The sequence below is a fragment of the Rhizopus delemar genome, genomic scaffold (genome assembly GCF_000149305.1).
Source record: "Rhizopus delemar RA 99-880 supercont3.1 genomic scaffold, whole genome shotgun sequence".
Lineage (NCBI taxonomy): Eukaryota > Fungi > Mucoromycota > Mucoromycetes > Mucorales > Rhizopodaceae > Rhizopus > Rhizopus delemar.
Window position 1 is genome coordinate 2,410,212 of NW_027137827.1, and position 23,559 is coordinate 2,433,770.

At 34.0% G+C, this 23,559-nt stretch overlaps 10 protein-coding genes across 10 annotated transcripts; 7 read left to right on the forward strand and 3 right to left on the reverse strand.

The window, feature by feature from the left end:
- Nucleotides 1-1,737: 1,737 nt before the first annotated feature.
- Nucleotides 1,738-5,923, forward strand: RO3G_00951 (uncharacterized protein; the record flags this gene model as incomplete). Its single annotated transcript, XM_067655542.1, has 10 exons — nt 1,738-2,497; nt 2,547-2,941; nt 2,993-3,400; nt 3,452-3,595; nt 3,649-4,212; nt 4,271-4,432; nt 4,488-4,872; nt 4,927-5,535; nt 5,587-5,700; nt 5,763-5,923. 10 exons carry the CDS (start codon nt 1,738-1,740, stop codon nt 5,921-5,923), a joined length of 3,702 nt encoding a protein of 1,233 aa, XP_067511643.1.
- A 318-nt stretch (nt 5,924-6,241) lies between these two features.
- Nucleotides 6,242-7,697, reverse strand: RO3G_00952 (casein kinase II subunit alpha; the record flags this gene model as incomplete). Its single annotated transcript, XM_067655543.1, has 7 exons — nt 6,242-6,249; nt 6,447-6,744; nt 6,813-6,977; nt 7,026-7,109; nt 7,162-7,272; nt 7,319-7,532; nt 7,582-7,697. The coding sequence occupies 7 exons, from the start codon at nt 7,695-7,697 to the stop codon at nt 6,242-6,244; spliced, it is 996 nt and encodes a 331-aa protein (XP_067511644.1).
- A 2,513-nt stretch (nt 7,698-10,210) lies between these two features.
- RO3G_00953 (uncharacterized protein) lies at nt 10,211-10,825 on the forward strand (the record flags this gene model as incomplete). The annotated part of the gene is made up of 3 exons (XM_067655544.1): nt 10,211-10,260; nt 10,334-10,431; nt 10,491-10,825. 3 exons carry the CDS (start codon nt 10,211-10,213, stop codon nt 10,823-10,825), a joined length of 483 nt encoding a protein of 160 aa, XP_067511645.1.
- Nucleotides 10,826-12,420: 1,595 nt separating this feature from the next.
- RO3G_00954 (uncharacterized protein) lies at nt 12,421-13,224 on the forward strand (the record flags this gene model as incomplete). The annotated part of the gene is made up of 1 exon (XM_067655545.1): nt 12,421-13,224. The coding sequence occupies one exon, from the start codon at nt 12,421-12,423 to the stop codon at nt 13,222-13,224; it is 804 nt and encodes a 267-aa protein (XP_067511646.1).
- A 945-nt stretch (nt 13,225-14,169) lies between these two features.
- RO3G_00955 (uncharacterized protein) lies at nt 14,170-14,732 on the forward strand (the record flags this gene model as incomplete). The annotated part of the gene is made up of 3 exons (XM_067655546.1): nt 14,170-14,401; nt 14,457-14,509; nt 14,685-14,732. The coding sequence occupies 3 exons, from the start codon at nt 14,170-14,172 to the stop codon at nt 14,730-14,732; spliced, it is 333 nt and encodes a 110-aa protein (XP_067511647.1).
- An 81-nt stretch (nt 14,733-14,813) lies between these two features.
- On the forward strand, nt 14,814-15,270 carry RO3G_00956 (hydroxyisourate hydrolase; the record flags this gene model as incomplete). Its single annotated transcript, XM_067655547.1, has 3 exons — nt 14,814-14,941; nt 14,990-15,128; nt 15,181-15,270. The coding sequence occupies 3 exons, from the start codon at nt 14,814-14,816 to the stop codon at nt 15,268-15,270; spliced, it is 357 nt and encodes a 118-aa protein (XP_067511648.1).
- A 134-nt stretch (nt 15,271-15,404) lies between these two features.
- RO3G_00957 (uncharacterized protein) lies at nt 15,405-15,887 on the forward strand (the record flags this gene model as incomplete). The annotated part of the gene is made up of 3 exons (XM_067655548.1): nt 15,405-15,603; nt 15,651-15,712; nt 15,849-15,887. The coding sequence occupies 3 exons, from the start codon at nt 15,405-15,407 to the stop codon at nt 15,885-15,887; spliced, it is 300 nt and encodes a 99-aa protein (XP_067511649.1).
- A 422-nt stretch (nt 15,888-16,309) lies between these two features.
- RO3G_00958 (uncharacterized protein) lies at nt 16,310-18,693 on the reverse strand (the record flags this gene model as incomplete). The annotated part of the gene is made up of 5 exons (XM_067655549.1): nt 16,310-17,181; nt 17,249-17,388; nt 17,442-17,475; nt 17,563-17,642; nt 17,693-18,693. 5 exons carry the CDS (start codon nt 18,691-18,693, stop codon nt 16,310-16,312), a joined length of 2,127 nt encoding a protein of 708 aa, XP_067511650.1.
- A 1,323-nt stretch (nt 18,694-20,016) lies between these two features.
- RO3G_00959 (uncharacterized protein) lies at nt 20,017-20,318 on the forward strand (the record flags this gene model as incomplete). Its single annotated transcript, XM_067655550.1, has 3 exons — nt 20,017-20,044; nt 20,117-20,194; nt 20,248-20,318. The coding sequence occupies 3 exons, from the start codon at nt 20,017-20,019 to the stop codon at nt 20,316-20,318; spliced, it is 177 nt and encodes a 58-aa protein (XP_067511651.1).
- A 468-nt stretch (nt 20,319-20,786) lies between these two features.
- RO3G_00960 (uncharacterized protein) lies at nt 20,787-21,625 on the reverse strand (the record flags this gene model as incomplete). Its single annotated transcript, XM_067655551.1, has 2 exons — nt 20,787-21,434; nt 21,485-21,625. The coding sequence occupies 2 exons, from the start codon at nt 21,623-21,625 to the stop codon at nt 20,787-20,789; spliced, it is 789 nt and encodes a 262-aa protein (XP_067511652.1).
- Nucleotides 21,626-23,559: the final 1,934 nt, after the last annotated feature.

Consider the following 23,559-nt stretch of genomic DNA (forward strand, 5'->3'; position numbering starts at 1 on the left):
GTCAACATAATTTAAGTATTCCTTTGAAGTAGTCTTTTAGATGTGAATCCTTTTTTGACCTTACTCTCAATCATACTTATCAGAATAGCCATCTTTTTGGTTATTTATATCCTGGTTAAGATGGACTAGACAAGCATATTCTTTTTGTTTTAAGTATAAATTCCTTATACTGCTAGAATAGTTATTTTTTTAACAGTCTCAATGAAAAAGAAACAACAGCTGATTTAGCTGACAGTAACAGAATAGCATCAATAGAATTTTATACCAATACCACTTCTAGGGTACCAAACACGTTTTCTTTTGAAAAGCATAAGCATAATTCCAAGATGCTGTATGACAGGAAACTTAAATAGAATATATGTATATGGTAATGTTATCTCACTCAAATCAGTCTCTAATAGACAAAGATAAATAAACATTCTCCAAGGATCCATAATTTAGTTTCTCTGTGGCTGCTCAAAAGTGAAGGGAGAGTATTTAAAAACATCCTGGCACAGACGGCACTGTATTTTTACATCTAACCTTATTATCCTAACATGTAACGTCATGTATATGCTTGTAGTAACACGTATTTAATGGGAAAAAAAATCATGTTCCTATCTAAATTCTCTTGTTGTACACAAAAATAGAGACTTTCTTCAATGATATGTGTGTGTAACCTAAAGAAGTTCTAGTATTGATACAGCTTGATTCAGCCTATCAATAAACGCTAGTTGAGATTGATATTTGATCATCATTAATCAATGATAACAATCAAAACGAAATGCGTAAAGTAAATAAACTAGCCTGTTAAAGTGTTTACTTTCATATTCACTTAGCTTGGCATTATACTTTTAGGCTATTACAAGATACAAGGGGTAAATAGTATTTGAGCAGATAGTTAATGCAGTATAAGTATGTACTGACTTTAAGCATTTATAATATATCTAAATAAGCAATTAATAACAGAATAACCGATACAATTTTAGTATAAATCTTTTAGAGGACACAGCGGGATTCTGAAAAACCTGTATAATTTGGATTATGTCAAAAAGTGTACTAAATCTTTCACTACTCCTCCCTACTTTATTTTATAATGTATGCCACTTCTTTACTTACACAATCATACAAAAATATGAAAGCTTGTTTTTCTTTGGATATACAATGAGGAGAGAAGGGGGGGAAGAACCGCGCTACACTCCGAGGTTAGCGAGTAGCCAAAAGTTTTCTAATTTTATTTCCCGCTTTATATTCATATTTTGATCGACATGGTTTGGGTATGTTAGCAATTGTTACTATGTGGCAACTATATCCCTCGGGGAAAAAGGAGTGTAAGCTACAAAAAAATTTAATAAACATTAAACATAAAGTGTAATGTTTTTTAACTGTTTTATTAATAATGATCTGTAAAAAATAAACACAATCTGCGAGAGTCTTTCATTTTTGCCACTTAATACCATTGGACAAAAAATATATAAAAACTCAGATATAGGCTCAGGCCCAAGAAAAGGAAATAGTAATTTTCCATGCTCTTTTTCCAGGGAAATTTGAAGCACCGTCTACTATTTTTTGTGTTGCTTTCTTTTGCCCTCCCCTCCCCCCTTTTTTCTACAAAAGAAAAGAAAAAAGTTTATTTTTATCCCAAATAAACACCCAGTATTTCTCTCTGTTCTATGAATTAAACCTTTCTCTTTCTTTCTCTCTTCCCTTCCTGACCTTTAACTTACTTTCTTTGTCATTCCTCATCTCAAAAACACAATGGCAACTGAACAAAATCCTACTCTAAGGAGTTCTCCTTCTTCAACTAATATTTACAGTAGATACCAACTCCCTTCTTCTTCTACTACAACAGCTACAACGAGCATACTATCAGATGAAGAAGATCACACAGAATATAAAAAAAGTTATACAATGGATAATTTAAGCGCTCTAGGCTATTTTACATCAGCAGACACGATGCATCCTGAATTGACACCCTCAGCAGCTATTCGAGATCGATACTATCAATCCACACGTTATTTACAAAATCACAGCAATGCCGATGAGGAAGATCTAGTGTATGAGGAAGAATCGATCGCTGGGAGTATCCTCGATTATCGTCCGGGAGATAGCGAGCTTTGTACAAAGCCCGAGGGCACGCCAAGTATTTACAGTATAGGTGATTCGGTCATTTCACTGCGTACAGAGTACAATGATGACGCTAATTCCATCACGAGCATTCGAACTGTGGATGATAGGTTACAAGGAAGATCTATTAGTCATTTAAACTCATTTGCTGTTAAAACAGCCAAAAAAGTATCAAGGTCTGGTACGCTCTTTCGCTCAAAGAATGGCAAGACACCTGAATATCAAAATGAAAAGAAAAAACTGGAACCTTTTATGCCTATACGCGATAATTATTCAAAAACAGACAATTCAAGTGCAAAAACAACAGGTGGTATGAGCTTATTGTCAAAGTTATCTAAATCAACTGCGCCCATGAGAGCTAAATTGTCTGCCTTGTCTGCATTTTCATCAAGTAACTATACTTATATCTATGTAAAACTAAATATTTATCAAATGCATAGGGCATTCTCGAGTGGATTCTTCATTGGCACTTTCCGGTCGAAAGCGAGTTGCCGAAAGTGTTTACAACATGCCAGTATCCGTCCCATCCTCTATCACGATCACTCGGCCTTTATATCGATCTCGTATGAACAGCGACAGATCCAGCACACACCATTTTCCTCGCTCCTTATCAGCCTCATCATCCACATCTTCAAATTCGACGGCAAACATGATCCTGTCATCGACCCTTGTAGAGGAACCAACTTCATTACCTGTTGTAAAAGAACGCCTGCTTTCTGTCTATCCAGCTTTATTATCCAAAGTAGCTGAGGCCTTTAAAGAATCTATTGTCTTAACAACAAAAACAAAGGATAGTATTAAATATAAGGACGTGTTTGATGGAAAAGAAGCAGTGGTAAAAAAAAAAATTATTTATGGTTACAACAAGAACTCAGTTTCTTTGTAGGACAAATTGTCTGGACTGATTAAATCAAGTGATCGCAATTTGGCTCTGTTACTAGGTCGAGCCTTGGATGCACAAAAGTTCTTTCATGATGTCAATTATGAGCATAGATTAAGAGACTCAAGTCAAGAATTATATCAATTTAGAGAACATCTAAGGCCTCTCAGTGTCTTTTTGCATAATGATAAGTCTGATCTAAGAAGCGATTCAATCTCTGAATTTAATATTGAACAAGAAGACGGTTTGGATGTGTTACCAACAGGCGTGTTTACAGTCTTGACAGACTGCTATTCACCAACTTGTACAAGGGATAAATTATGTTATTCAGTAAGATGTCCTCGTAGACAAGAGCAAGTTAAAAATAATAGAGGGCATTCTCGTGAAGGAAGTCAATCCTATCTGATACCACAGGTAATATATATTATTATAGCCGGTAATAAAGTGCTAAGCCTATTATGACAGCAAGAGGAAAGGTTATGGATCAACACTGTACCACAGTCATTAGTAGACACTTTATCAAAGGATGAAAAGAAACGTCAAGAAAATATTTATGAACTTGTTTATACAGAAAAAGACTTTATTGATGATTTGAAATATATGATTGATGTTTGTACAATTAACATAATTATAGCACAAATAAATAACCATTACTTCTTTAGTACTGGATGGAACCTTTACTCGATGATAACTCAGAAGTGACAGGAGATAGAGCTGCCCTGGTAGACAAAATATTTTGGAATGTGGAAGAAGTTTATAAAGTCAATTGTCAACTCTCACAAGCTTTACTTCAACGTCAATCGTCCAACCAAGTCGTTGATAAGATAGGTGATATCATGCTGGCTCATGTTAAAAATTTTGAGCCTTTTGTGAAGTATGGAGCGCATCAGATTATTGGAAAATATGCTTTTGAAACTGAAAAGTCTACCAATCCTTCCTTTGCTGAATTTGTAAGCAAGACGGAAAGATTACCCCAGTCACGTAAATTGGAACTGAATGGATACCTGACAAAACCCACTACGCGTTTAGGAAGATATAATTTACTGTTGCGTGAGATATTGAAGCATACACCTAATGACCACCCAGATCAAAAAGATATTCCTGAAGCCATGGCTAAAATCGCCAAATTCTTATCGGATGTTAACCGAGAAACTGGTATCACTGAGAATAGGTTTGAATTGGAGCGTTTAGATGAACGTTTAGTAAATAAGCACATTTCCAATTTGGTAAGTAATTTCTTTAATTTTTTTTTTCAGGGTCGTACTAATGACAGAAACTTGACAGGACCTGGACTTGTTGTCTGATAGTCGTCAAATTATCATGAAGGGCACTTGGAAAAAGAGTTCGGGATCTGAGTCCTCAGATATCCTTGTTTACTTGCTGGATCATTGTCTGTTAATTATTAAACCAAAGCAAAATGAAGAAAAATATAAACTCTATCGCAAGGTAAATCCAATAGTTCTTATAGCGTCGATTTTATCGCTTATTCTTATATCCATAGCCCATTCCATTAGCCTTACTCTCTGTTTCCTTCCCTGATCAAAACAAGAGAGGGAGTACTATTATCACTTTAGGTAGACCAAGCAATGCTTCTTCATCTGGTTCAAGCCAAACAGAAAGCAATCCAAATCATTCTAGCATCGTATCCAATACAATACCACAGCATCATAAAAATGGATTTCCCATGTCATTTGTACACCTCGGCAAACAAAATTCAAACCCAATGACACTCTACGCGCCCACTCTGACTGGAAGAAAGCAATGGGCGGATAAAATTGAAGGTCAAAGAAGAATGTTGGTTGAGAAGCACAAAGTATTTAATGTGAAACCTATCAACCAAAGCTTCTTTAGTACTTTTAATAAGGTGAATTGTATTGCTGTATTTGGTAACTATTTTTTTCTTTAATAATGCATATGCGCTCTCTAAATTCTTTGCTTAGATAATGGTAAATCATTTGTCCTAGGTGGTGACCAAGGCGTATATCTCAAAAAGGAAGGTGATAAAGGCGATGGACTGACCCGCATCTTGGCAATGGACAAAGTGCTTCAGATTGATATTCTAGAACAATCCAATCTTATTTTGGTCTTGGCAGACAAGATTTTGTACACCTATTCACTAGACACACTCCTTCCTACAGAAACCAACATGAAGCGCGGCAGAAAACTCAGCAGCCATGTCTCGTTCTTTAAGGTTGGAAAAATTTGGGATAAATCATCTGCAGCCATTGCAGCCGCTTGTGCTACGGCAACGTCAGAAGAAGAAAAAAGTAATGTAGCCAACGGTGTCGAAAAAACACTGGTTTGTTTTGTTCGATATAATGCAATGACATCCACCATTCGTGCTCTGGAGCCCTGTGAAAGCACAGAATCAAAAAAGAAGAACAAGCATCTGAACCGGTTGATCCGTGGTAATAATGATGCACTCAAAGTGTATAAGGACTTGTATATTCCAGGTGAAGCTTCTTCTATACAGTTTTTTAAGAATATCATTTGTGTTGGAAGTGCTAGAGGATTTCAGATGGTGAATCTAAGTTCTGCAGAAGTACAAAGTAAGATATTTGTTTATTGATATATTTATGTATACTCACATAATACATTAGGTGTTCTGGATCCAAACGATGACAATAATAATGCACTTCTTGCTCAACATGAATATATAAAACCTATTTCAATGTTTAGGCATAAAAATGGAAACATACTGTTATGTTATAATGGTAAACATATATACAATATGTATGTTCTTTAGTGTAATTAAGCTGCTTTTTCATTTCTATAGAATTAGCATTCTATATTGACAAGAAAGGTAAAAGGGTTCGAAAAGATTGGTGTATTGCTTGGGAAGGCAATCCTACTGCATTTGCCTTCAAGTTTCCCTATGTGGTTGCATTCAACACAAACTTTATTGAAGTTAGACATATCGATACGGTAAATACATAAGCATGCTTTTATAATTTCATATATTAAACTTGTTGATTTAGGGAGATCTACTTCAAGTCATACCAGGAACCAACATTCGATGCCTTCGTCCAGATTCAACAGAAGGGATTCATGGTGTGATGGATGATCGTATTGCAGGAAATGAGATTATTTTTGAACTGGACTTGTATGAGGGTAGTCGTAGAAAGCCCAGCATGATTAAAAATGTAAACAAAGTCTCTAGAGAGCGATAATATCTCATTCAATCATTCTCTATCTTTACTTAATTCTGCTTAACTTATTTGTGTTGTACTCCTTTAATACCCTTTTATTTCTCTTTCACATATCTAATTAAAAAAAAATTGTTTAATACTTTTTTTTTTCTAAACACTATAACTCTTTGCTTATGTGAGTTTTAATGTAATTTTATTTAGAGGGAAGAAGAAAGGGACATTTGACTATTTAGGATTGATCTTGTCTAACAGCATCTAGAAGAACAATTTTTTATTAAAGAAAAGCTAAAAATATATGTGAAGTGACTTACCAAAGTAATGATGCTCCATAGCTTCTTTAGCAGTAAGACGCTCTTGATGGTCGTATCTTAACAATTTATCCAAAAAGTCAAGGGCATCTTCTGTAGCGAACAATTGGTTGTCAGTAGTGATGAATTTAGTCCATGGTTTACGGTTGTGTCTTCCCAAGATATTATCATATTCAGAATCAAGTTTGATTGAATATTTTCCTGTATATTTAAAGAGTTCATCTGTACCGAGCACACGAGCAATCTTTACCAGTTGATCATAATTATCGTGGCCGTGGAAGAATGGCTCCTTACGGAATATCTATTATCATGTATGAGCACACAGATCAGGCCTCTTTGTAACAAAAAAGGCTATTTCCAAGTACTTACCATGCTAGCAAACATACAACCATAACTCCACATATCTAAGCTATAATCATATTCTTGGAAATCAACCAAAAGCTCAGGACCTTTAAAGTATCTTGAAGCAACACGAACATTGTATGCAGTTCCTGCATGGTAAAACTCGGCCAATCCCCAATCAATTAAACGTAACTACAAACATATTAATTTACTTTTCACCTTCTCTGTTTAATTATTTACCTGCTTCTTTTCATGATCGATCATCACGTTATGAGGCTTCACATCTCGATGCATAATACCTTTTGAATGACAATAATCCAAGGCCTTTTGACTGTGTTTAATAAACGTTCAAACTGTCCTCTTACACTTTCTTTACCTTTAATAATTCATACATATAGTATCGGATATCATAAGCTGTAAACCGTGGGTAGAGAATTTTGAAATCAGTGTTGTTTACATATTCAAAGATAATAGCAGGTGTCTTAGACTAGCAAACAATAAGAAAGAAAAGTCATACATACACAACAACTTACTATAGGGTCCCGAACAATATCCAAAAGACCAACAATATTAACCCCTCCTGCCAAGTTTTGGAGGATTTTGATTTCACGCTTAATCTTCTTCTTTTTAACTGGCTTCAATGCTTTTATAACACATTTGTCATTGTTGACAATATTGATGCCTTGAAAGACTTCAGAGTATTTGCCGCGTCCTACTTTACGAATTATTTCATAATTCTCTTGATTGCTATATAATGTTGGGGATAAGTTGCATAAAAAATACTTTTATAATTTACCCCCATTCGACTTGAAGATTATCATAATCCCAGTAGCTAGGTGGTAATTTTGAATTCACGTCAGCATAACACCGTGCTATACTTTTACATGTTGCTGCATTCGTAGATGCACTCATATTTTTCGAGAAGAGAGAAAAAATGTTTATTTTGAGTTAAAAAAAGGGAAAAAAGAGGAAAAAGAAAATTCTTGGAGCTGGTTGGTAGCAAGTAAGAGTTAAAAGGGAGAGAATGGTGAAATAAAAAAAATCCAAGTGTACACCTATTCAAGTCACATACGGACCTTGAATAGAAATTGTCCTGTCAGCCGGTAACCAATTAAGAAAGCTGTTGTTGAAAGATCAAACTATTTAAAACTGGCCAGTTCAAAATAGAGTAATGTAGAAAATTAAAATAAAAATCCATATATATTTATATCTCAATACACTCTCTCATTAATATATATGTGCGTTTTACACGAAAACACCAGGTTTGCACTTGTGTATTACATGCGAGGTTTATTTTATTTTTTATAGAAGGAGGGTTTTATTCAGATGCCGTAAGGCGTACACCATTGTAAACGTTAAATAAAGTACAAATGATTTTTTTGTTACTATGTTTGTTTTGTAATCCATGGCAACTTTGATAACGGCAATGAAACCTGAGGCAGAGAACAGACCAGAAAACTTATGGATTAGCCTTTTAGCGAACGACTATTGTTTTCTTTGTGAGCCCTGAGGATTTTCCTAGTGGCTCTTGCTACTACTTCCTGAGGCCAAAATTGATGGTCTTCAAAAATAAATTTCCAATGGAGTTGCTACAGAGAAAGCAGTACAGAAGCTATGATATCCAAGTAGGTTACAGAGAGTGAAGGAGCGACTTCAATATCAAAGAAAGAAGAAAGTTAAATGAGGCTATAAATCAACTTGGCAGGGTCGACGAAAAAGCGAGAAGCAATTGTTTACCAGGGTTTATATTTGAGAGGACAAGACTAGACAAAGTGTTCTTCAAAATCGACACGGTCACAATATACAGAACCAGGATCTGGAAATCGGATTAGGATTAACTGGTGGAGATGTTCCTTACATGGCAATTTGTGATGATAAAATCTCCAGAGTAACGTGCGAGCTCTGTGTGGGAGAGATATTTTCCAAAAACGGCGCCAGGCCGTAGGAGTTACATACGGGTATGATCTTGGTAACGTAGATGAGTGGGGTAACTGAGATTCACGAAACCATTTTGTATTCAAAGCATATTGTTCAGTTGGATGCTTTTTATTGCTGAATATAAGTAGATCCCTATTGGAATTAAGACGCTTAAACTAGCGGACACGTCATTAGTGTAAATAATAAACGTGTACAAAAAAATACTTGCATCAACGAATATATTTTGAAGTAAGGCTAGTTTTCAGTAAATGCATAATTAATTTGCTTATTTAAAGACCGTTTGTATGCTTCCAAAAACATCCCCAAACCATAGCACCACCTCCACCCCACTTGACTGTAGATATTATATTTCTTTCATCATAACGCTCTCCTTCCTTTCCAAGTACTCTTTTACCCCATTTACTGTCTTGCACACAAAAGCGCGATTCATCAGACCAAGCAATGTTTCTCCATTGGTCTTCGGTTCAATTGTGGTGTTCCTTTACTTAGCAAAGCCTACTTTTGCGGTGTCCTGCGGTCAATCTAGGCCTGTGAGTTGCTCTGTACGATTTGAAGTCAAGTAGACCGGTACACGATCGAAGAGTTTCTATAATAACAAAAACATCCAGCTTTGCTAGCTCCATATTTGTTTTTTTATAAGAGGCAAAAGGATCCTCGCCAATTATCCTCTTCAAGTGCCTTTCAGTTCTTTCTTTTATTTTCAATGGACGGCCTGTTTGTTTGTGAGGCAAAGGGCTGCCATAGCTATCAATCTTAACTTTTAGATCTTGCACAGTAGACTTGTTCAAGCCAACACGTTTTGCAATCTCTATAATCGTGTGATGTGTTCTAAGAAGATAAAAAACCATTCATGCTTTAGTTTCTTTTGTTTCATCTTCAGATATAATTAAAGGTTGTGTGTAGTTTATGAAGATTCGAGCTAACATGTTTTTTTAATAAATTGATGGATGAGAAAAAGGCAACTTTATTTTGTTAAGAGCATAAAATTATCTTCAATAAGTTTCTTTGTCCAAAAAATAATTTGGTGTCATTACAAACCTCATAACATTTTTATAGTCACAGTACATGCAAAAACGCGCCTAGAAAAATACAATCGCGTTCTTTTTTTTTAAAAAAAATTCTTAAAAAACAAGCATGAGTCTCTGGGTTGATAAATATAAACCAAAAACAATTGATCAACTTACATATCACAATGACTTGTCAAAACGCTTGAAGAAACTAGTAAGATTATATAAAGCAAAACGACTTGTAATAATAAAAGTAAACATGGCTTTTTTTTAGGCCAACTCAGATAACCTTCCTCACATGCTGTTTTATGGTCCACCAGGCGCGGGAAAGAAGACTCGAATTGCCGCTGTTCTAAGGGAAGTATATGGCCCAGCAGTAGAAAAGGTGATGAAGAACTCATTTTATCAGTTCATACAAACTAATTTGAGATGCAGATAAAAGTAGAACCACGTCAATTTGTAACATCGTCGAATCGTAAAATGAACTTTTCAGTCGTCTCCAGTAATTTTCATATGGAATTAAATCCTAGGTAGATTGTCAACATTTACAAAAGAATAGCAGAAAACTCGTAAATAACACCATATTTTCTTTCTCGCCTGTAGTGACTTAGGAATGTACGATCGTGTAATTGTTCAAGATGTCATCAAAGGCATTGCTCAAACTCAACAAATTGATGCCAACGCCAGACACCAATTTAAAAGTAAAAGGAATACATGAAATTTCACTTTCTGATTATGTATACTTATATATTATATGTAGTTGTTGTTATTGATAAAGCAGATGAATTAACTAGAGAAGCACAGGCAGCACTTCGTCGAACTATGGAAAAGTATACATCATCTATGAGGCTCATTCTTTGCTGCAATACGCTCAGCAAAATCATTCCACCCGTTCGATCTCGTTGCTTATTGATTCGCGTTCCCAGACCTGAAATAGAAGAGACTGTAGGCGCACTTTTGAATGTAGCTAGTAAAGAGAATTTTCAACTTTCTAAACAGCTGGCTGCGGATATTGCGGAGCACAGCGAAAGAAATATGCGAGCTTCTTTACTAGCATTAGAAACTACTGCTACTCAGAGGCATGTAAACGAATGAAAAAAAAAGGGATAGTACTTGATTAACCTTTATTTTATTTACAGTTCTGATCTTTCTAAAGTAATTAAAATGCACAACTTGGACTGGGAGGTTGCTATTTCCAAAATTGTTGATATGATGATTAAGGATCAATCACCAAATACTTTAGTAGCTATTCGACCACACTTATATGAATTAATTACTAAAAACATTGAATCCAACACTATTTTGAAAAAGTTGACATTTATCCTTTTGAATAAAGTAGACAGTTCATTGAAGCCAAAGATTGTAGAAAAGGCAGCATATCATGTAAGTATATAAGTAAGCCGCAATAGCTTAGCATTAACAAAACCAATTGTAGGAACATCGTATGCGTATAGGAGCTAAACAAATTATTCATTTGGAAGCATTTATGAGCAGTGTTATGTGTATTTACAAAAGGTTTGTTATTACTATTAGTCTCATGAATTGTTACTAAGTATAGCTTGAACAGGTTCTTGACTGGAATTTGATCTGTACATTGTCCCTTTTTACCGTTACTGTAATTTTTGAATATCGAAGTTACTGATAAGCAATATAAAATATTGGATTCACCGTTGTAAAAAAAAAAAAAAAAAAAAAAAGTTAAATGGCAATCGAAAGTTTCTCACCATTTCAAACTTTTATTTTAATGTCAATCTAGAAAACTTGACTAAAAAAACTGAATAGATGCTGCAAGACTGTGTTTTTATTATTTATGAAAGTTTTGCATTCTATCAGCCGAAACAAAACAATTTTTCAGAGCCATGGAAACATCTTTTTCATACCTTTTAATTAAATGATTGATGATTGAGATTGTTATTCTAGTTTCAGCAAAGATATTGATCTCCCTATCAAATTTATGTCGCAATTTAATAGTATTGAACATTTAATCATCAGTAAACTATGTCATATCAAAGCCTTTGGTATAAAAAAGCAGATAGTGTACAAAAAAACTATATACAAAGTTGAAAATGTGTAAAGCGGTTTTATCGATGGATCGAAACTGGTATTTGCTGAATGGCACTATACATGCAGATAAACCTGATCTTTTTAATTGTAAACTCTTCCAACAAAGACTGCGGTTTCTTAATTTAATGAAATGATTTTCATTTTTATTTTATTATAAATCAACGAATACATAAATGAAACATTCTTGTATTGATGTCACTAGCAATTTAATAACTATCAACAAGTCTCGAGAATCACAAAATGCGTGTAATTCACAAGAAAAGCGCTGTTTTCTTCTTGCAGTTCCTATAGAACTTCAAATAAAAATTTTTGTTTATGCTCAAAATCCTGCCATGGCACTTGTTTCTCGACATTTTCAGAATCTTGCTCAATCCAGTCTGTTGAAAGCAAAATATTTAATACATCGCTATGGTCATGAAGCAGCGCTCAGTGAACGATCAATGAGACGAAAAATTGCATCTTATTCAGTGATTGAATGTTTATTAAAGCAGCACGGTTGTGATCCAACTGCAGACGAATTCTGGCTATATAAACATGCCTGTCAGACACATCAAGTTGATGTGTGTATATGGATCATTGAAACTGTAGTTGCAGCTAAGCTTTCTGACACGGGAAGTCTGTTGAGCATGGCTGCTGTTTATGGAGCTGTTGATATTGTGGATATTCTGATAGAGAATTATCATGTGGATGTTCACCAACCCAACGGCGACGAATTAGCTTTACAGATAGCGACTTTATACAATCAAACACATTTAGTAAAGCACCTTTGTGAAAAATATAATTGCAACCTACATGTCGATAACGAATCAGCCTTAAGATCTGCAGCATTTAATGGATTCTCTGGTCTGGTTGAGTACTTTATCAATAAAGGGGCCAATGTACATGCATTCAATAATGCGTCCCTTGCCAGCGCAGTCCATCAAGGCCATTCATCTGTTGTTGAATTATTATTAAAATCAGGTGCTTCAGCAAGAATACACAATAACTTTTGTGCTCGCTATGCTGTTTTGCGTCGACAAGATATTACTATATTGAGATATTTGATTTTGCTGGGTGATGTGAATCCTAGGTTTGATGATGACTGGATGTTATTACAAGCCTGTAAAAAAGGTTTTGTGGAAATTTTAAAGTTTTTATTGACTGATATCATGGCAAATGAGATTGATAGTATAGTAAACATGAAAGATGGTATTCTCTTAAAGAAGGCGATTCTTTATAAACAATTGTCTGTTATTCGACTCTTGGTATCCCTTGGAGCAGATGTAAACAGCCATGGGTGTATCAGTGGACTATGCTCACTATTGACTACTCAAGATCGATCGCGGATCATTAAAGACATTGTCAAACTTTTGGTCGATAAAGGATTTGATGTTAACCGTCAAAGCAATAGTATTCAGTATTCCATTATGCAGATGTTAGGACAAATATAGCGTAGACGCATATCGCATATGACGAGAAAAAGAAAAAATGCTTCGTGTTGTAAAATTCTGAAACACACAAGAATCCATGCCTGTAATATGTACAAAGGTAGATCAATAATTTGTATTATAGAATTGGATTTCTAAGTCTTGATAGTCGATATAGCATATACCAGATAAAGCCGTATTTTTGTCGATGTTGATGTGGAAATGAAACTGCATTAAGCTGGAATTTTTTGTGTGTTTATGCAGAACCATACTACTTGAATAGGTTAAATAATAGTAATGAACATGTGAAGCTGGTTTCTGTGTTGTGCTTCTTATCAAGCAAATCGAGTTGGCCATTAACAGGCTTTAATAGAATGCTACACCTGATTGGCTCGATAAATACGATATGCTTTTTATACTTGCCACAAGTTTGATCTACATGAAACAAACATGTGCCTCAAAGGAACTTTGTAAATATTTAACGCTTAAAATAAGTAAAATCGTCATGTTGCTTTATAAAATATACTTTATTTTGCTAATTGTAATAATTTTATGGCAAAAGAGTATTTAATAGCTTCTTTCATGCTTTGATATGGACAATAGGCTGTTTATCTGGCTTGATTTACATCACATATACATTTTCCAAAGTCACTATAGTATATCATAAAAAAAAACAGTGCATTTTTATGCTAGTTTCAAAGTAAATCGTCATACTGTGCAACCAAATAACCTTCAAATATAAGTTATTCAAAAGATTTACTTTTATAAAGAATTATCTCCCGATTCTAATCGTTACATAAGAGGTTTTTATGCATACTGTACTTTTTACGCTGTCATACAACACAGTCTTTTTCAGGTACCAAAAGCATTCACAACAATAGACTAGAGACACCCCAAAAACGTCATCACTTTTTAAAAGTCCTGAAAAAAAAAAAAAAAAAAAAAGGTTTGAAGCAAAAGCCTTTCAGCATGTCATCAACAGCAGCAGTTCACCGTTTACAAGTTCAGTCACTCTATAAACGTTCATTAAAACTTTCACTCGATTGGTACATTCAACGTGATTTATGGCGTCAAAAGGCTTTAGAGATTCGTGCTCGATTTGAACAAAATAAAAATGTGACGAATCCCAAGGAAATCAGAGCTCTTTTGAAAAAGACAGAAAATGAACTTAAAGAATGGGCTCACCCTGATCCTTATAGATGTAAGCAGTTGAAAAAAGAAAGAAGAGAGAATGATATTGACTTTATTTTGTATAGTGCCTACTGGACCTGACGGTACAAAATGGGAACGTAATCTTCCACCTGTTGTAGTAAGTGTATTGTAAAACTAATTTTTTTTATTGTTATTAACATTTGTTTACTTTATGAATAGCATGATGCTGCCCACCACCATTAGATTTTGTTTAAAATAAAAATATCATTTTGACTCTGGTCACGTGTATAAGAGCAGTCCACAATACAAAAAGATCTTTTTTTCTATCATAGTTGTTCTTTTCTTTCACTCTTCATGTCTTTTGCTCTTTCTCGGCTTGAGCGGGTTAAAGAACATCTAAAGGTATGTTTATAAAAGTGATTATGAAAAAGAGATTAAGAAAGGGAATATAGCAGCCTAATATGTCATCGATTCACAAAAGTCCTATTACTTGTCATGTTCTTATTGCTTCGCTTGGTATACCTGGCAAAGAAATAGATGTCAAGATTGAAAAATTGGATGAAAATCAATTCAGTGTGCTTTCTACCTCGTAAATAAATACATGTAATTTATACAAAAAGACCAACCTGTTGAATAGTCAAACAAACAATGATGGTCGTTGTCCTAATTTATTACCTCAAGATTATAAAGTTGAAAAGGGTATTTATAGAGTGACATTTGAAACAAAAGAATACTTTGAAAAGCTAGGACAGGCTTGCTTTTATCCTTATGTTCAGGTAAATGATAATTTTATGATATATTTAATGATATTAATGAAGAAGAAAATAGATTGTATTTGAAATAACACAACCTGAGCAGCATTATCATATTCCTTTATTAATTAGTCCTTATTCTTATACAACTTATCGTGGAAGTTAAATAAAATAAAAATATAAAGGGTATAATGTGTGTAACCAAAGTAGCTGCATGAGGAAAGTACGAGGGGAATTTTTCATCCCTCGTTTCTTTCTATTTCCGATTTTAATCTCCTTTTTCTCTTATTTTATAACAAGATGGGTGAACAGATGACACCAAGTCAACAATTTATAGCAAAAAGGTGGTTTATTGTGGGTGCATATCAAGCAGGAGCAACAGATAAAGTGATAAGTGATATGGTTGGTCTAAGCACAGCATCTGTTCATAACGTAATTACTCAGTTCAAGAAGACCGGTTCTCCAATTTGTAAACGACTCAGTTCGGCTGAGAGAAGAGGTAAACATACCTTAAACTATTCTATGTGTTATTTATTATTATTTTAGAATGGAAAGGTCGATACGATGAATATGGTCATATTATTAATAGTGAAGATGAATTAGTGGATGTAAGTGTAATGATAAATAAAATCAATCTATTTAAATAACAAAGCTTTTAATAGACAACCGTATATACTAAACTCAAATTGAAAAAGACAAGACCAAAAAGACCTTCAGCCAAAGATTTAATCAATTATGTATTAGTTAAAGCAAATCCACAACCTAATAGTATTGTCAATGTAATCATTTTATTACTTTTTTTTTAAAAAAAAAGAGAGAGAAATTCATATTTTCTATTACTTTAGTTTAAAGAAGAAGAAGAAGAAGAAAAGCAAGCCATTTTATTATACCAAAACAAGTGGAGACCACCTACACCTCCTTATAACCCACAACAACAGCAAGAACAACAGCAACAACAACAACAAGAAGAATCCAATTCAGAATCACTTGAAAAAACCAATTTACTTTCACCACCATTAAGTGAATCCAAGGCAGAACATTGGACAGCAGAAGAAGACAGGATATTAATGGCACATTTGTTGACAAGATTAAGTAGTGAACGATGGCATGAAGCAGTAGCCAAATTAAAAGGAAAACATGATATTGCGAGTTGTAAAGAAAGGTGGGAATTATTAAGAAGTCTTTTATTAAAAGGCATAAATAAATCAGGTACTCGTGGTTGGTAAAGTGTTCATTAATTGAACGACATGACCAATAAAGTATTTTGTGATCTTTGGTATCAAAATAAGCAAAGGAGGATCGATATCTGCATTACTACTGTTGTTACTTGTGTTTGTGTGTAGTGAAGAAGAGGGTTCACTTGAATCATCTGTACTATAATAATCATCACTTTCTTCTTGTAACTCCTCAAAACCTTCTATTATTTGTTCATCTTGTTCATTGGGAACCAGACCAGAATGGGCCATTAACTTATTTCTTGTTCTTTCAAATCTATACATCTTTTGCTTGTAACGATATTCACACAGAGAATCGATTTCTGCCAGCAACTGACCCTTTAATTCTTCAGATTGAATCCCTGCTTGATCAACACACTGATTCATGTCTACTTGACCAGGTATACCTTGAGTCATAAAAGTGAACAGTTTGTCAACGTAACGAATTAATTCATCAAATACATGAGATGCTTCTTGTGTGTGTACTTTATAAACAAAGTCATAAAAGTTTTGTTCGTGTCTCATAATCAAATTAATGAATGATTGAATCGAATCATCTTGTTCGATTGTGTTCAGTAGGTCATCAATAAAGGCAGCAACATGACGTATACTTGTACTAATGTCAGCTGCTCTGTAGACTTGTGCAAGTGGTTGATAAAAGACAGCGATGAATTCTCTTAATAATTCACCCGTCACACCTTGAAATACAAGTTCCATCATCACCTCTTGTTCTCTTACTCGACCATAAAGATCCCACAGTTGGTAGATATTTTTCAATTTGTCTTCATCGAGTAACTCAGAGAGTTCTTTAGGGCTCAAGATAGGTTCAATCTCCTCATTCTCTAACAATGCTACCATTTCTGCTGTAGATGATCTATAGTCTGTATCGGTTTCTTAGTAACACATTCACATTGGTGCATATGAATTTACCTTTCCAGTTGGATTGTTTTGGTGTATAAATAGCATTCAGTACCTTCTCACTTACTTTCTCATTGCTTACTTTCTCCTTTAATCGCTCAATTGACTTTTGAAGTGATTTTGATTCTTCATTCATGTTTGAAATAAGGATTCTATTTATAGATTCATTCATCTCTTCCCCTTTATCACATCTTGTCTAATTTACCTTTGAAACAAACTTTTACTACCGAAAGGTTGAGCTAAAAATAAGTCGAGTACGCCTTTAACCATATACATTGGATTCGATATTTTTAATATCATAGATAATGTCCTATAAGGCATCATACTATGTGTTCTACGTAATTGATTCAAATTTTCGTTAGCTGTGTCTAATGTCACAAACTGTTTATGTAATGCAAACGCAAAACTATTAAAATATTAATCTACACATCACAACTGTACATAAATTATACTCACTTGAGGCGTCCCCACTCAAAAGCTCTCTTAAGAGAAGAGGGTAAATCTTGAATGTCCTTTGTTTGTTTAATGATTCCAAACATCTCAATCAGTCCACCCGGTCGAATCATTTCCTTTTTCAACTCTTCCAATGTCGCATGCATATCCTTTACGCGATTATCCACTTCTTGCTGGCACAAATCTTGTTCTTTTGCTCTTTCCGCATCAGCCTCTTCACGAGCCCAACAATCTTCTTGTGGTACAAAGCTGATCGGATCCTTTGTCAGAAAGGAATGTAAAATGGCATTTTTGCCGACATGGTCAAGCAAATGATGAAGAAAGCCTCTAAGAGACAGACGATCCTGTTCTCTGTAAAACCTTTCTTGTTTTTGTGATTGATATTTATGAGGCACGGTAGGAAGATGCGGATAATGATGTTTGAGTTCGTTCCGAAGACGACGAAAGTCTCTGTACCGTTTTGCCACATGTACCACTTTATCGTCATCCAGCCGAGTTTCAATCACAAATTCAGCATGTGTCACTTCCCGCAACCTTCTTTTCTCTTTCACTTGTCGAACAGTCACAATGTTGATCCACGGTTGCTTTGTTGTGGCTACGGACGGTAATGATTCTGATATCTTTATGCTTTCTTCTTGTCCATTCGCTGTCTTGATACTTGCACAATAAGCAAAGACAAGTGACTTTTTTAGTTTTCGTTGAATGTGCTTTCTTTGAAGTGAACTCTCTGCATGCTGAGGACTATAGAAATTATCAAGTTGAGCTTTATTGAACTCATTCAACAGTATCTTGCACTTTTGCCAGAATTCATCTTGTGTTGTTTGCTTTAATAATGGAAATTGGGTGATGATATTATGAAATACATAACTGAGAAGTGGACTATTATTATCTTTATCATCCAAAACTGTATCAGGATTATGAATCAATAAACTTATTTCTCTATTCAGTTGATCTGTTATTAATTCTCGTTTAAAATAATGTAGTTGTTTAGGAGTAAATTCCATTATGACTCTGCCAAGGAAAAAGTAAAAAATAAAAAAAATAATAATAATAAAAAAAAAAAAAAAAGCTTGAGTTAAAAGGGAAAAATTATGACGTTGAAATCACAGACATGACAACCAAAGCATATTTGATTCTCAGAAAATGATTTCATGCTTATCAAATTTATAAAGGGGAGAAATACCCTAACGATTATAATTTGTTATTCAAACAACACAAATGAGCAATTCTTTATGTAAGTGATTATGAACAGAGGCTTGGTGATTATGTGTTACAAAAATAGCAGCCAATAAAAAGCTTTCTTATAGCATTCAACACAATAAATCTACATTTGCATGGGATTGACAAGAAAACACTGACTTTTTAGATCAGCAATACATGCTGAAAGGATGCACTGCAACAGCTTTACAAGGGAAATGGTATAGAATATATTTTTTGATGTTTCATCAGATGTAAGCATAACACTTGTGTACACCATTTAAAAAAGCTCGGGACCATCCTTGAATAAGACTTTTTGAGAACATCATATGTTTATAATAAGAAAACCTGTTCATCGTAGCATCTTTTCCTTTGCAACAAAAAAACCGTTGTCAGACTGTTTCACACAGGCACACTCAACTGTTGTAGTTGTTTGAGATTCATATGAGTTCAAAAGAGGAAGGTTTACGATTGATATACAAAAGTTATAAAATAGTATTCAATTCACTAATAACTTTCAAGGATGAAACTTGCTTTTAAACCTTTTTTTTTATTTATGTCTAATTACATGGGAGCCAAAACATCCAAACGCAAAGAAAACTCATTAAACAAAAATAGATGATTTAGTCAGTTTGGTTTACTACCAATCAAAGAAAAAGAACATGATCAAAAAGGATTACAGTCTTATTCAGTCAAAAGATTATACTGTTTTATAAAGCTAAACAATGTCAAAATAACGTGAATCCAAATCTTTAGTCAATCCTTTCACAGGTTTAATTCATGTTCCTGTACCTGAGTTCATCGCAATCTCCATTTCTTACACTTAAAGCGCTTATGATCGAAAAACCCTTTCCTTCATTATTCACATGCAAAGGAACTGGAAAGAAGGTTGAATGTTCTTGTCGGACTTTTTGGAAAGGGAAGACAAAGGATGTTATACAACAATGCTGTGAAAGGTCCTATTTATTTCTTGATAAGAATCATAATCAGTCGATATAAAGCAATTGTATAATATCTATAGTATTAGTCACAGCTAATATCAATTATTTGCATTCCTATGGTCAATCAATTTGTACAGAATGCTTTATTAAAATCCACAGACCTACCAAGACATCTTTTGTTTCCACTACATGTCCTTTCGTACACCAGAGAATTATGGTAATATTTATTAGCCTCTTTACAGAGAAGAATGAGGTAAATAAAGAAGTATATGAAAATAACAATACACAGCATCAGTGTGTTTGTGTTGGGATGATTATCCAAAATTAGAGTATGTGTGCCACATGGACCTAGATGAAGTGCTTATAGGTACATGCTTTATAGAAAGACTATTCTACAGTGTTACTTACTGGTCTCTATAGATCACACAAAGTCTAATGGGGATAAATGTGTCACAGTCAAGGCGAGTAATAATAAGAAGAAAGCCTACTAGTATATTGTATCCAGTCACTTTATGAACAAGACCCAATCAACTATCCACATCAGTGATAGGCATAGACTTAAAAGATTGGATGATGACGCAAAATTAAAATGATTGCCTATCAAAAAAATAATACACCCTTACCTAAGATGAATTGATCTTTTTACTGTTTTATGAAAAAAAGTTTTTTTTTATTGTAGATTAAATATTACACAAAGTTATTTACAAAACCATTTTCTCCCCCCTTCTTTTTTTTTTGTATGTGTGTGTGTGTGTGTGTGTGTCCGGTGGTTAGCAAAAGATTGACTTTTTGGTTTCTCCTTTTTTATCTCTTTTTTTTTCGTTTTGTTCCTCTCTCTCCTTTCTTTTTATATATAAATGTATGAGTGACAATGATGTGTATGAAGTAGAGAGAGAAAGAGAGAGAGAGGAAGATAATAAAAATGATATTTTAAAAAATGAATAATAACCTTATTTGGATCAACCAAAATAAGTTCTTCTTATCCAAGATTCTTGTACGAGGTGAATGTGTTGACGAAAAGCATAAATTTGAGAGAATCGTACGGGTATTTCTTGATGTTCCCGAGGTTTTGTACAAAACTGACTGAATCCTTCAAGGGCTTCATATTCATCAGCTGTGACCGTGACTCTTTCTTCATCTCTTATTGAAAATTGACCAACGTGCTGAATAGGCATTGTCAAATCAATATATCGCTTATTATCCAATGTTTGAAAAAAAGTCTTTTTGATAGGTGATGAATCTGGACTATTATTTTTAGGTTCATTGAATGATGAAGGTGATGTTTTAGGAGAAGGATATGGCCATGGTGGATATGGTCTTGCTGATGACATTAAAATAGGAGAATAATTTTGCTGTTGTTCCTGGATTGGTTTTGGATTATAAATAGGAGAAGGCATTGATTGATTGTTGTGAGCTGTGGGCTGAAAGTTGATTTTAGGTGACGTTGGTGGTACGTTTATCATCATATTGTCGTCAGGCACAGATTTAGGAGAAGAAGACAGAGGACTCTTCTTTTTATTACGACTGTGTGTGTGTGTATGTTGCATCATATTATCGATACGACTGAATGTACGATCACAATTAGGTACAATACATTTATAAGGTTTCTGTTGTTTTATTAGTTTTCTTTTTGTAAAATTATTGTTCATTCTTTTACTTCTCCTGTATGCTTTCGAGCATGCCTTGCTAAATGTTCACTTCTTGAAAATACCATATTACAATCACCGTATCCAGTACATTGAAATATCTTGGGTTCATTACGTCTTGCTCTTGTTACTGTCTTCTTCTTTTGTGACATTATTTTTTTTTAAAAAAAAAATAGAAAATGAAAGAAAGAGAAAGAAAGGGTTGATGAACTTAAAAAAATACAAGAAAATATTTTTAAACTTCAAAATGAGACACCGTCCAGGGCAAAGAGGGAAAAAAATTTGTATTTCAGAAAAATTTAATTGGATTGATTATGATGTCAATAAATAAAAACATTTCTTCTGTGTTTTGGCCATATTATCCTTGATCATACACATGCACGTACACATAAATCTGAGACCCAAACCTTGGTTAAAATTTTTTTTTTTATTTCAGGCACACAAACAACTGGTTTTTCAGAAATCGTTCGGTTATTTAAATTAATTTAAGCTCAACTTTTTTTTTTTTATTAAAGTAATCCCTGTGGTGGGGTCAATTATGTCTAGCAATTCAGGGCTAGATTTCTTATTTTCTGTTTTGACATCCATAGATTAGATGTACAATATTCGATTTGTCAACATTAAACTAACTGTGACTTTTACTTTCACAAACTCAAATTTTTTGTTGGCTTATTTACCAAACATGTTATTTGCAGTGGCTACATTAGTGAGCTTGAAACAACCTAAAATTCAATGCATTTAAAGTTACTTCAAGTATTTTTTTAAATTCATGCTCTTTATGGCGATTAAATATAAAAACTTGACTTCCAGTATAAATTGAATCTAGCAAACGCGTTTTTTTTTTTTACTTCTTCCTTTTTTTCTTCTTTTTTATATTTCAGTGAACCATGAGACTGGAAAAATAAATACAAGAACGTATGACCTTTACCACATTTAATTAAAAAGAAGAAAACTATTCTCGGTTGTCAGTAATCTTTCATAAACTCCTTAGCCTTCTTTATTACTCACATAACTTAACCAACGTGTTAACCCCTTCTCTTTAAAGTAGATTAAATTATAAAAATTCTTACAAATCACTTACTGGGTTCCCCCCTTTTTTTTAATCTGTTTATAATTTTGTGCCACAAGCTAAAAAAAGATCACAAGTTAATTTTAATTTCCGATGTCAGAGTCTTTCTTTTTAATAGAGAAAAGGTGGGAATTGATTGACCCAAATGGTCACAAGGTCCAAGTTTAACGACGATAATGGGTTATACAAAATTATATTATCCGAGAAACAACGTTTGAAAACGATACATGCCACATTCTACCTTAACCGTGGTTAACTCTTCCGCAAAAAAAAATTTTTTTTTCTAGCGCCTCCTCATCTCCTTTACTGATTTGGGGTTACTTTGCTAAGCATATCGTCTTAATAAAGGAATGTCTACGATCCTAGCTTTGACTGATAATTAAAGAGCTAAAAACCGATCTATGTTGATAAACACATAATAATCAAAAACATGCTCTTCACCATAGAATACCATTAAATTCATACAAGAGTTTATAGCATGCGTTCATCTAACCTCTTTCTCTCTTTATTTTTATCATAGCTGTAGTTCACTTTATTCAACTCTATCTCCTCAGGACTTGAGCTCCTGCGACAAGCCAATTGTTTTCAAGTCTACTCTAAACTTGAAATATATTGAGTTTCTTATTGGCATGAACAAGATGAGCTTTTGTCCAATTAATGGCTCGTACAGAACTTACTAAACGCGGAATCTGTAGGAACACGCTTATACATTTCCGGTAAAACCTAGTCCCCTGAAACAGGCCATGACATTCATCCGTTTGGTGATACGTTGATGGGTGTACAAACATGAGTATTGTCAGGGGGGACGATCTTTCGACTCTTAATCACTTCTTGATCCTCACTATTAATATTTTTTTGGACTACAATTTCTTTTCTTTCATTTCAAATATATTTTAGGATCTGACTCTTATTGGAGATGGTCATATCAAAAACAAAGGAGAAAGGAAGAATGATTACTACTTCTAAAGCGCCGATTATATGAATGGATATAACTTTACCACTACTTGTTTACAACAA